The sequence below is a fragment of the Lissotriton helveticus genome, chromosome 11 (genome assembly GCF_964261635.1).
Source record: "Lissotriton helveticus chromosome 11, aLisHel1.1, whole genome shotgun sequence".
Lineage (NCBI taxonomy): Eukaryota > Metazoa > Chordata > Amphibia > Caudata > Salamandridae > Lissotriton > Lissotriton helveticus.
In genome coordinates this window covers 417,399,131-417,412,877 of record NC_136072.1, presented here as the reverse complement: position 1 = coordinate 417,412,877, position 13,747 = coordinate 417,399,131, and the positions used below count along the sequence as shown (strand labels likewise).

At 46.2% G+C, this 13,747-nt stretch overlaps 1 protein-coding gene across 3 annotated transcripts in view; it reads left to right on the top strand.

Moving 5' to 3' along the window:
* Positions 1-13,747, top strand: part of PPP2R3A (protein phosphatase 2 regulatory subunit B''alpha) — a 1,303,908-nt gene that overhangs the window by 1,040,387 nt on the left and 249,774 nt on the right. Inside the window, exon 1 of one of the 3 annotated variants that reach the window (XM_078665895.1) lies at positions 13,420-13,685. The exons of the other annotated variants lie outside the window; for them this stretch is intronic. Coding sequence (XP_078522021.1) covers positions 13,554-13,685 — 132 coding nt within the window. The 5' untranslated portion in view covers positions 13,420-13,553. Of the gene's footprint in view, positions 1-13,419; positions 13,686-13,747 lie in introns of those variants that run through there. 3 annotated transcript variants of the gene reach the window in all.

Below are 13,747 nucleotides of genomic sequence, written 5' to 3'. Positions count from 1 at the left end.
ACTGTGTTAAAATAAAGATGAGCGTGAAAGCTTTAGCGTGCGCATCGCTGAAGTCGGACGCGCTGCATTTAAATGCCATAGTTGATAACTGTAAGGGAATACCCGCAAGAAAACATGAAGCGTGCGAGTCGCTGAAAAATAAACATGACGCGCTGCATTAAACCACGTACTAGAGATTTTGTTGTTTAGATAATCCAACACTGTAATGCCAGGGTTGACACGATGACACCACCTCGCATACCATAGGAAAATCTGTTATCGGCAGTAGAAGGCTATAAATAAACCTAAACTAATGAACATTCACATGTGGAACTTGTAACAGATAAATTACCAGAGTATTTGAGTAGGCAGGTCTTTGAAAAACTAGAGTCCGATGTCCTGGTGCTGTACTGAAAAATAAAATTAAAATAAAAAACGTTATTGTCCCCCAAACGGAAAACAAACGTGGCGGACAGAAGCAGCACTAGTGAGTGAACATCGGACGATAGCGTAACTAGAGTGCAGAGCTCCGATGAGAAACACAACATGGCTGCACGTTCCTTGACGCTACCCCGGGTGGTTCACGGTGTCAGTGTACCCAGACGTCCAGGAGCAGCTCTGAACGTCATAGAAGCAGAAACGCTTTGTGAGGAGATGCAGGTGAGCTCGAGCGCACTGAGTAAAGCTTGTGCCATTTTTAAACTGAGACGACGGTTTAATTGCCAATATCAAAGAACAAGTCTCAATTTGTTTCAATAAATAATGTAAAACGAGTGCCTCACCTGGGAGAAATTTAATATTATCGTTTGTATATACAACTTGTCCACGCTGCTTCAAGACGTACAAACATTTTCTTACATTGAAAATGAAAGGTGCAGGCAAATTAAAATAAAACATTCCTCCAGTAGATGGCAGCAAATAGCTAAATGATATGCTAGATTTCCTCCTTTCGTTCCGAATTTTGATCCGGTTCCCCGTTGTCGATGAGGTAGTTATTCCTTCATCACGTTATCAAGGAATGGTGGCAGAAATCTCAAATCTCCCTCGAAGTAGACCATGAAATTACGGGGCCTTTTCTCTTGTACCACCAATATGAAACCAATCAGTGATGACTGATTCTTGCCCAGATACTGTTTACCTCCTCTCGTTCCCCTTCCCTGAAGGTAGTAGGGGCAGCAAACTAGAAATTGAGGGTAAACTGCAAAAGTCCTTGTCGCTCCTTTGTATCAATCAGGAAGTGTTGCACTCAGTAGGCAGGGACTGGCATACTTAAGATGTATGTTTGTAAGTACTGGCACATCAAATTTGGAGGGCGACTGGTGGTAGGTCACTGGTGGGGCTAACTAAGGGGTGCCAGTAAAGTTCAAATAGCTTTAAGGAAAATATTTTTCTTACTTGAAAATCTTGATCATGAAGTTTCATGGAGATCCTTGAAGTTGTAAGCCGTGTAGGTAAGTCCAAAACGTCGCCAAATGTAATAAGTTGATCTGTAGCCGAGTGGTATTGATTGAAGATAGTTTATTGATGGATTTCAAGGTTAGATCATGTAATCATTTAAGTATCATTCAAGTCTCTCCTAAGCCTCTTCTAAGCCTCTTCTAAGCCCCACCAGGAGTAGCTCTCTTGCCACTCAGCCCTCTTTTCCAACTGTCATCCATCCACACACCACATTCTATATTACCTCATTCACTCAACATTCTACCATTCACTCAGATAGGCTGAGCAGCAAGACAGGTTAATGGAAAAGGCACATGGTATCCAAACCAGGATACTACAAGGGCTCAAAATGCAAGCCAGATACACTGGCTTTGGCAATGCGTGTTTGTAATTCTATCCTCCACCTCCTCGTCTATCCCAGTGTGCTCTTCTTTGTGGTGAAGTCTCAGTATGCAATGTTTCCTACTTAGAAGAAACTGCGATCTTATCGTATGACTTTACTTAAAAGAAGGTAAAGATGACCTTATGGGAAGATACGAATGCTGGAACGAGGGCAGCCTGAATCATAGGCCTCTTCTTCAATAGTGAATTGGGTGCAGAATCTGTGTTGGGAAATGGCCACTGGCCTACCAATGCTCTGAGGATCAGGAAAAACAGTACTGGGGACATTGTCTTAGCTTTTCGGTTCTCCTTTCTCCTCTTCAGTGGCCACACCACCCCCCAACATAGAGCTGTACTCATCCTCCCACCTTCAATCTAAACTCCCCATCTGTTTCACGGCTTCTCGTTGCTGGATTGCTCTTCCCTGCCTAATGACCAACACAGCCTGAAACAAACTGGAGACTATTGTGCTCCTTGCTCATCGTCAATGTATTGAACTTTTTTCTGGCCCCGACACCCCATATCATGACAGATATTGTTCTAGAGAAACTTTTTTGTTGTTGTTCTTGCTAACAGGCACAACAAGGGAAATATGAAATAAACATATTTAAGAAATTAGAAGAAGAAACTGGGCAGAAAAAATAAGCGAGAGCTGTATTAGAAAGATTCTGTAATGGAGACTTAGACCCACAGAATAATAATAAAGAAATATGCATCACTGACGCCCTTAATTTTCAAATGAACTAGCTTATTCCACTTTTTTTAAAGATAGTTCTCAAAATGTTTGCAAGTTATAAAATACATTCTGTCCTTTAGTCTTGCATACTATTTCCTCTTTATCATAGAAGTTCAGTCATTTTTAGGGCGAGCTGCTGTCCAGCGAAGCCTCTATTGTTAGCGACTTGCTCTGGAAGTGGGACAGGGGATGGGCACGAGCATTCGGCGATTTCAGCATGTGCACGCACACGTACAGCCAGGCGCCGTGCACATCTCCTGTCCAGCTTCCGAGACAAGTCAGCCTCCTGCAATCAATCAATCACACACGCGCACACACACACGCACACTCATGCGCGTACACACACACACACACACGTGCACCCCCACACACACACACGTGCACCCCGCCCCCCAACTAAGCCCCACTCACCATGCTACAGGCTCCGTCAGGCTCAGGATTCCGCCGCTCCTCCTTACGTGTGCAGCCACCGCGGGGCTCTCCCTCAGGCATGGGAGCCCTGCGTCACCACTGCTGCTCTGTGCCAGGCACTCCATGGCTGCGGGCTTCCCGCAGAAGGCGGAAGTCCCGCCCCACGACAGACTTGACGCTGCCGAACTTCCGGTTTTCGGGCCACGGCCTACTCATTTTCAATAGTTTGGACCATGGACTGATTCCTGCATACACCTGGTAAAGTACGCGCTATATAAAAAAGCATGCATAAATAAATAGATCAAAACACCCTGCCACCAAAACCGTAATATTCATTTGGAGTTACTGCGTTACGATTTTAGTAATAATGTATGCTTTATAGCCATTACTTCACTAACTTACTAAAAATCTGGTTGCAGTCAATGAACTTAGCTTTTGTTTTCATGTAATGTGTGCCATGTGTCATGGATACAATATTGAATCATGCTGTTAGTTACTCAGTACCACTGATGCAAGAATGTCTTAAATTTCTGATAAATGTCACGTTGTGAAATGTCATGCCCAATGCACCATGATTGAACCTACTATCAAACTCAAAAGCGCTTAACGGAGGTACATGCAGTGTAATGCAAATTTCCAAACACCAATGTGGGGTGCGCACTCCAGTAAACCAGCTAATAACTTGCAGGTCTGGCGCATGTTTTTTTCACGCTTGGCATTATGGGAAATCTGACTGATTTCAGAAATAGAATTAGCATCTGCTATGATCTGAAGCTCACTTGGTGATTTGAGCCACCTTGAGAAGTCCTTCACTCTGACCGAGCAGAGTGAAGGCCGTGAACTCCTCACACGGAGCTGTCGCCGCCTCGGGCCCTCGTCGCCCATTCTGAGTCAAACGAGCTCGACCACTCCACCGCCATGACTCACTGAAAGCAAACAGGAAATGCGACAACTGTCAGCGCTGGGACTTTTTCATCCACAGGTTAACATATTGTGTTGTTTGACATCCCACACACGGAGGCGTGAGAATGTTGAATACCCACATTTACGAGTGTGAAGTGACTCCTAGGCCCTAGCAGCAGATGAAAGCAGGGTCATCTTAAGTTTTGGTGGGCCCTGTTCAGAACAGGTTTGAACTTGTGATTTAGTTTAACTTATCATTCCCTCTTTGGACAGGTCGCTGAGAGTGTACATGCACACTCGACCAAATTCGAAATGTGTTTCATCTAATATTCAGGAACAGTGAAGTGTGTTTTCAACATAGTACCACAGCACTGTAAGTAATCTCTGTGACGCTCTCCCATTTCTCATAGGTGAGGTCCTGTTTTGATAGAAAAACTTTTTTATGGGTGTTGCATGAAACAAACACCACATTGTTCTGCAAAAATGTTTGTAATAGACTCTCACACTTCAATCACATAAAAAGAAATTAAAGAAAAACAGTATTTAAAACCATCTGTTTAAGCATTATTCAAGATCATCAGTGCAAGGACAGAGCTGGCTCTATCAGGGCCCACCTGAAAGTCAGGGGCCCTGGGCCAGAGCCCACTTTGCCCATGCCTTAAAACGTCTCTGGCGAAAAGATGTGGTCTAAACTGTCCATGCCATCAATGCATACCAATGCTAACTTAGCGACACTGTGTTATCTTGCGCTAATTGCTTTATTCATTACAAAATGTTAGCAATAATAGGGTGACCTTGCCCGAGGAGCATTCAGTGCGCTCAATGGCGTAACGGGGCAGGCTGCCCCGAGCTGCACAAGTTTTGGGGGAGGTGGCCGCTCTTACCTGTGGCCGTCATGGCAAATGCAGGGATTGCCAGAACCACACCCCTTCTCCTACCTGTGGCCATCACAAGGGATCGCCAACAGCCCCACTCTTACCTGCAGCCGTAGCAGGGCGGCAAACACCGGGGCCTCCACGGGCAGCTAAAGGTCTACCTACGCCACTGAGGGCGCTTTATGCAGAACTTTGTTTTTGGCTGCAGAGGGAGATTTCAAGACCGAGGTCAAGCACATGGTGCGTAGAAGGAAATGTATCTAGTGCGGTACCAGCCAACACATTATTCCAGCCTATCACCCTCACCCCCGTCACCCTCACCCTCCTTCACCCTCACCCTAACACCCCCTCACCCTCACACACCCTCACACCCTCACTCACCCTCACACCCTCACCCACCCTCACTCACCCTCACTCACCCTCACAACCTCATACACTCACACCCCTCACCCTCACAACCCTCACACACTCCCTCACCCCCTCACACTCCCACACACCCTCACACACCACATCATTCAGGAACACCACCACATCACTCAGGGACACCACCACATCACTCAGGGGCACCACTCAGGGGCACCACCACATCACTCAGGGACACCACCACATCACTCAGGAACACCACCACATCACTCTGGAACACCACCACCACATCACTCAGGGGCACCACCACATAAATCAGGAACACCACCACATCATTCAGGGGCACCACTCAGGGGCACCATCACATCACTCAGGGGCACCACCACATCACTCAGGGACACCACCACATCACTCAGGGACACCACCACATCACTCAGGAACACCACCACCACATCACTCAGGGGCACCACCACATGAATCAGGAACACCACCACATCACTCAAGGGCACCACCACATCACTCAGGGACACCACCACATCACTCAGGAACACCGCCACATCACTCAGGAACACCGCCACATCACTCAGGAACACCACCACATCACTCAGGGACACCACCACATCACTCGGGGACATCACCACATCATTCGGGGACACCACCACATCACTCAGGAACACCACCACATCACTCGGGGGCACCACCACATCACTCAGGGGCACCACCACATCACTCAGGGGCACCACCACATCACTCAGGGGCACCACCACATCACTCAGGGACACCACCACATCACTCTGGGACACCACCACATCACTCAAATACACCACCACATCACTCAGGGACACCACCACATCACTCAGGGGCACCACCACATCACTCCGGGACACCACCACATCACTCAGGAACACCACCACATAACTCGGGGGCACCACCACATCACTCGGGGACACCACCACATCACTCAGGGACACCACCACATCACTCGGGGACACCACCACATCACTCGGGTACACCCCCACATCACTCTGAGACACCACCACATCACTCTGGGACACCACCACATCACTCTGGGACACCACCACATCACTCAAATACACCACCACATCACTCTAATACACCACCACATCACTCTAATACACCACCACATCACTCTAATGCGCCACCACATTACTCAGCCCAACCACATCATCACTCAGCATCACAACATCACTGTCCGTGCTTGCTACCAACAAGCATTGCCATAGCCAATAGGACTCGCATTAGGAAACTGTAAGCTATTGTCTTTATGAATAACAATGCTATTAATTTATATATTTTTAAAGCCAACACATATTTCAAAAATGTGTCATTTACAATACCAATAGCTCACACTTTCCTAATGCGAGGCCTATTGCATTGCAAATGCTTGTTATTTCTCCTGTGTGAAGCAAGGAACACACACTTCCAGTCATTATCTCGTTCTGATCAGTATAGTTACAGCTTTTGTAAGACTGTGTCTTTCCGTGTGTCAACACCAGTGTAGGTGTTTGACTTTTATAAATAATTTCCATTTTAAAAGGGCTTGCACTTTCAAAAATGTTTGTCCATCATTTGTATATCAATCAACCGGCACCTTGCTACATAGAGTGTACGAAGACTTGATTACCACTCAGTTTAATTATTCTTCTAGGCGTCTACTATAGGACATAAATAGCTTTATGATATCGAAGGTTAGCCTTGATGAGATACATATCTATGCATATTAATTACTGAAGGCTTTAATATGCCTTTTGTGATTGGGCTACTCAGGTCTTCAGACCACCAGGCTACATTCTCAAGGAGATTGTAAGGTTCTGTTTGGATTGTTTTGTAGCTATTTTGGAAATACATTGTGTTGTTCTTAGTAGCCAATCATTTTGCTGGCGCTTTCGTAGATACAAGTAGTCAGCATGCTTTTCTGTAAAGCGCCTCAAATGACTCTCTGATGTTTAACATACCTAATTTAAAACAAAACGTTTAACAAAACCACCCTTCTCCATGTCCTCTTCCGAAGTTCCATCATCCCCTCACTCATCTGCACCTCTGGCACAAACGACCCACCATTCTTCTGCAACACAACAGTCAGATGCAATATATGCAATACCTTGTGGTGCCCCACGACCATCCTCTGTGGAGAGGTGTGGTGCAAAGGCCAGGGCAGTGGAGAGGTGTGATGCAACGGCCAGGGCAGTGGAGAGGTGTGGTGCAGCGGCCACGACAGCTGACTTCAGAGCACAGGGTTCATGGTTCGATCCCCGGATCAGCTCAGCACAATGTGACTCTGGGCAATAGCTCACTTAGGGCCAGATGTAGGTGCCCAATACCGTTCGGTATCGGCCGAAATTACCGAATTTCGGCCGTTATCGACCGGTATTGGGCATTTGGGATGTAGGTGGCCTAAATTGCAAATTCGGTAATTTACCGATTCGGTATTTTAAGGAATCGGTAAATTATCGATTCCTTAAAATACCGAATCGGTAAATTACCGAATTTGCAATGTAGGGAGCACTCAAATGAGTGCTTTTCCCATTTGAGGATTCGTTAGTTACCACCAACTATAATTTGGTGGTAAATAAGGAATACCTTTGAAAATGCAAATCTGTGCATTTTCAACTGAGCCATGTGGCAGACATACATGCCCTTAGGGCATGTATGTGTGCCACATCTGCACACAAGCACGATTCTGGGGTGCAACAGGGTGTCAAAGTGACACTCTGGCACCCTTGAATGTTTCCCCCATTTTACCAAATCAGTATTTACCAATTCAGTAATTGCCATTCATTCCTATGGGCCTCCAGGCCCATAGGAATGAATGGCAATTACCGAATCGGTATTTAACGATTCGGTAAATACAGAATCTTACCAATTCTGTAATTTTTAACGAAAATTTATCTACATCCCATTTACCTATTCTTAAATACAGGATCAGTAAAATTCGGTATTTAAGAATAGGTACATTGGGATTACCTACATCTGGCCCTTAATTTCCACGACGGCCCCCAGAGCCTTGAGACCCGTAAGGGTGAGTAGTTCGCACTTTACAAATACATATTTACATTTACCCTCATTATGGGTTTGGCAAAACAAAGCCCTACCAGTTATCTAAGGCACAATGTGCCTACTTTTCATAGACCTATACTCTCCCAGTTCACCGGGAAAGAGTTACAGGTGCCATTAGTCAAGAGTCACTTTTTCCAGGACTAGTAACTCCGAGGCCTTTCCCTAGCATTCATATCGCAAGAAGATTTTTGGGGGGCTCCATTTGATCCATATTAGTTGCTTGACGTAAGTATGTCATAAGCCTGCCTCCTGGGGAGAGCCAGGAGCTCATAAGAGTATGTGTTTATGTTTCCCCATCTACTATATTCCTAACACAATGTTACCTCCAACCAGCACTCGTCCCCCCCCCCCAAAAAAAAATCAGGTTATACTGGTGCAACCCCAGAGTATATGGGATAGTGTGTCCATGTCTCCTCAGCCCCTGTATACAGTCCCTGCATCACTCGTCAGATGTAGCCAACATACCATTGTCATTATACAAAAAGTACTATGCCAAATACTATGACTATTGATGTTTGCAAAAGCCATAGTGATTATTTTGTCTTCTATATGTATGTTTATGGTATTTCAATAGGGAGAACCTAGCTAGAAAGCAGCGGAGCGCTGTACAGGGTCAAAGACCAACATGAAGTCAGCGAGTGATAGAGTTAGCTAAGATTTGAATAGTTAATGCATTGTAATGTAGTGTTCTTTAAAGAGGAGAGAGTCTTCAATCCTTTCCTAAATTGGATCAGCATTGGGGAGGCCCAGGTGGATGCAGGGATGTTGTTCCAGATTATGAGTTCATAGATACAAAAGACCTGCTGCCTTGTGTTTTTTTCTTTTTATACACTTCTCAGTCTACAGTCTATTTGTGTCTTGGCTGTGGTTGTGCTGAGAACGATCAGGGATGGTGAGCTTGTCTGCAAGATAAGCAGGGTTGCTGGTTATGATGGCACTGTAAATGATGTAACTGGGTTTGAAGATGGGGCTGGCTGGCATGGAGAAGCGGATGGAGTTTCATTATGAATTGGGGAGGGGGGGGGGGGGTTAATGTGATAAAATGTATTCAATCCCAGGATGAGATGTGCTGCGGCATGTACAATGCCTTTAAGTAATGCCAGTGTGGAGTCTGGGAGCCTGTGGTTTAGGGTGTTACCACCACCCAGATGAGGTTTACAAAGTTTTGAACATCAGTTCTGAAGCCTCTCTATGGAAGAAATGGTTTCACTTCCTTCAGAAGAGAACTGGTGCCAGGATATCTTTGTATTTTGGCAATGTGTTGCTTCAGAGTGAGGTTATTAAGCAGGGTTAATCTAAGTGACCTGGCCTATGGTGAAAGTTGGGTTGAGAACCATCAAGGTTCATGCAGTTGATCCAGGTTTGGACTGTTTTTTTGTTTGTTTTTCTTGGCAAATAACAGGAATTCTGTTGTGGTTTCTGTTGTGGTTGGTTTGAGCTTCAGATACGCATTGGGACATCCAGGTCTAGGTGATGTGATGACTGCTTGACGTACTGGACGTCTGGAGGAGAGGAGACTTTCAAGTAGAGTTGTGTATCATCAGCATATTGGTGAATCTGTTTTTTTCCGGAGTTTTATATAGCACTAACTTGACCCGAAGGTATCAGAGCGTTTACATGAGCACCAGTTACGTTACACAAGGACACTTTCATGTTTGCTAGGCACAGGGAGATTAAGTGATTTGCCCAGAATCACAGGATGTTGAGCGTCATTGCCAAGTCTCTAACCTGGCTAACCAGATTTGAGTTTGGCCGCCCTAGTCCATTAGGCTACATCCTCGCGCCAACCTTGATGCTGTTATCTGCAAGTAGAGTACTAAGCGGCTCCATACAGAGGTTCAAGATGACAGGGTACAGTATGAAACCATGCGGGGCTCTGCAGGTGGTAGGGATCATTTGTGACCTTCAGATGTCCATTTGAACCAACTGGTGTTGGCTGGAAAGGTAGGGGAGGGGTTAACCATAGCAGAAACATATATGACCATTGCTAATACCTATATCAGCCACAACTGGAGTGGTTTGCTTTCTGCTGTGCCTCTTAAAGGAGCACAGGGGTAATTGTCAGCTGCACCTTTCCCCTTTCTCTTCTCAACAATGGTGGAAAAAAGGAGATTGGGACATCTAGAGGCTCTGTAGTTGTCGTGTTTCACTAGGCTTCATCGGTGTCCCAAAACTGGAACTGTCCTTCTTTGATTTTGTGTGGCATATGGGTTGAGTGCCTTCAGAGGGACATTTGTGGTCCCTGGTCATTCGGCTGGGAAACACAAACCTCCCTTAAAATAGGGTAGGAGTGTGGGGAGGGGTTGACATGCTGTCCCAGGCCCTTTGGACAAATCCATGGAAAACTGAATTTAGAACTACAACAACAGTAATGTTGACAGTTGGATATGCAGGCTGAAACTTCTATCCAAACCTAAATTTTATTGTCTGTCATTTTTAGGTCTCACCTAGGCAGCGCATGCGCTGTCTCTTGAGACATGCTGTATCTGGTGTATGGGCATTCAGCATGCCCGTCACTTGGGATTGGTTCCTTAATGTGCTTGTGAAAAAATCTTGCTTTTCATTGGTCAAAAGCTTACATTTGTCCTCGTTTGCTCTTTTAGTCACGCCCGGAGACTGCATGCATTAGTTCACTGTGAGCCCTATACGTTACTGTTGCGCACTACTTGCCTAAGCTTCAAATGTTAATTGCCTGCTCCAAGGCCGCCCGCTTTTCATACACCATGGCCCACTTTTCATACACATTTGTAATGGCCGCTCTGGGTGCCTCTCCTTGCTTCAGCATCCACCCGACCCCACCTCAGAGCATGCGTGTATGGCGGGCAAGACCAGGCCAATTGCTTTTCCAATGCTTGTTTTGTGGAGTTGGTAGATCTGCACTCTAATACATGCTGCAAATGGCACGTGGCCCAACTTGGTACGGTTAAGAGTAGGGTGAAAACTTTGTTTTTTGCACCGTGAGCGAAAACACGAGTCATGTTACCTATGCATTTCATATAATTTTATTTTGGTTAAGGGAACAAGCAGCTAGGCTACGGAGATAAACGCTAGGTAAATACCAGCAGATGGAGATGCAATTCTAATTTTGATGCTGTGGTAGCACAATTTTATGGACAGGCTTGAGAGCTAAGCATTGTTAGAAAACTAGGAAAAGCTGTTTGCGATGCTTGTCCCAGTCGCCATAGCTGGACGGTGAATTATGTCGTTGTACAGAAATGCTCTTTTCTTCCTCAAAGGTATCCACGAGTTCACCAGGTAACTAGTCAGACGTCACTGCTGGAGTCATTTTCGGGTGGGGGCCCCAAAGGTGGATGTGTCTGATTGATTGCAACATTGCTGCACAGTTATTTTTGGTTGTTTCTGACCCTCAGCTGCTTTTTATTTGATGACATCTATGGCTGAGTTTAAGATAATTCTTCAATGTTTCTAATCTAGTGCTCTGTTTGATCGGCAGGCGCTTTAATTTGTTTATCTCAACATTTTCATGACAAATGCTTTGTCAGCTGGGAAGTGAGTGTGTTTCCCAGATACTCTGCACTCCGCATTTATACTTGGAACAGCTAAATTGCTACATCTCTGCTTCTGTTTAAATTCTCACAGTGACCACAAGCATAGGGTTACCAGCCGACTCCCATCCCATCAGGGATATCAAGGTCCACTCCTGTGCTTTCGTTTTCGGGAGCATTACTCCACTGGGTTCATTGGAATTGAATCAAGGCTACAACTCCCAGAATGCATTAGTTGTGAAAGAAATGGGCAGCAGGACTGAGCAAGCATGTGCGATGCAATAAGTCTCGCATTTCTGAAAGTTTGAGCTATTGGCTTTGCAAATAATAATTGTTATATTTTTGGTATTAAGCAGGGCTGTTATGGGACCTGAGGTGTGAAGAATTTCAAAAGCACCCAAAAGAGCAGTAGCCTCTGGTGAGCTCACTGCGAGCAAGATGCCCAGAGATCTGAGTCTGAGCAAGAGCATCATGGAACACAAGGGCAGAAATGAGTTTAAGGGTCCTGAATGTACTTGGCTACTTTGGGAACTAACTGATGATCAGCAAGAGCCTTGAGGCATTGGTGAATGAGTGATAGTATCTGTATTGGGCCCACCACCCTAAAGGTTCTCTTGGTGTTGATTTAGTGTGAGCTTGGCCAACTGGTTCTTAAGGTTGTACAGAAGACCTAAGAGTGAGTATGCTGGTCACTAGAAAGTAGGGATCCTTGCAATGAAGTAAAACTTTAGGTCTGATGGCAAACTTGACATTCTTGGATCTGGTTGATCACAGGCTAAGGGACCTAAGGTTGAGCACCAGACTTAGGGAACGCAGGGTGACAACAGATGTGTAGCCTTGAATATGGGTGTCGGATACCTGCAGTCGTGACCAAAGTTACTAGCCTTACAAGCTTTAAAACAACTACTTGCCTTGAAATGCTGCGAGGAATGTTGATAGGGTAAGTCATTGGTGCGAAGACTCGCTGACAAAAAACAACTTTCTTTTTCATCAGACTAACACTCTTACAGTCATCAAATTGTGCCCCAAAACAAAGACATCTCGCCTCGACACTAAGTACAGGGGGCACCCCTGGAGAGTGCATCTGTGCCTCGAACCCTAGTTGCTGCGAGGAATTGCGTATGTATCAGTGACTATGCAGGCTGCGTCCGCCTGGGAGACTGCTGAGTCCCTCCTGTCTTTGTTTCTTCGTATTCACGAACGTGTCAAATGCAAGAAACAAAAATGCTCCGATTTCTTGTACGATAAGCATTATAAACAGCGCGTGCACGGAGCTGTGTGGTCTTGTGAGGGTCGCAGAGGGTTCTTCCTAAACTGGTGACATAGGCCTCAGCTGCTCGCGCAGTTTCGGCCCAGTGCATTTGTGCTGTCCTGGTCATAGAGTAAACACTGTAAGGGAAAGGCGATATATTTAGCAGGCCCGGTAGCAGTGCCTAACTTTAGTGGTGGGTGCTTCCTTTCCCAGAATGCCTCTCGCGCCCCCACATGCTGAGCGCCAGCGCCCCTCCCTACAGGCCAGCCTGGACAGATTGTCTGTCTGTCACAAAGTCTGCTGGAGCGCAGATTTTGCAGCGGGTCATGTTTCTGGAAGGCATCAAGAGCGGCCGGCGAATCTGAAGGGTTACTCGCCCCTTCACAAGGGCATAGGGCGGCGAGGCCGAGCACGGAGAGATTGAGAGATAGCATGCTGCCAGCGAGATGTCCCATCAGGAGAGTCAGCACACGAAAGGGACTTCCTGTACATCCCTAATAACACCTCCTGCGAGCAAGAGCGGACGGAGCAGGCTTGGATTAAGGACCCTTTGAGACGCTTGACCCCCACCCTGGGGAACTTTCTGCGCACGTGGGCATTGCATTGCTGACAGCGCATCTTGTTTCTACAAGATGATGATCAAAGAGGCTTCTCTGCGGAGGGATCCGGACTTACGAGGGGAGCTTGCCTTTCTTGCACGAGGCTGTGATTTTGTGCTCCCTTCGCGGTTCAAGAAAAGGATCAAATCCTTCCAGCAGTCCCAGGTGAGCGCAGTGGCAGCGGGCCAGGGTTCGCTTTCCTCATGGCCCCTGTAGGCCTTTCGGGC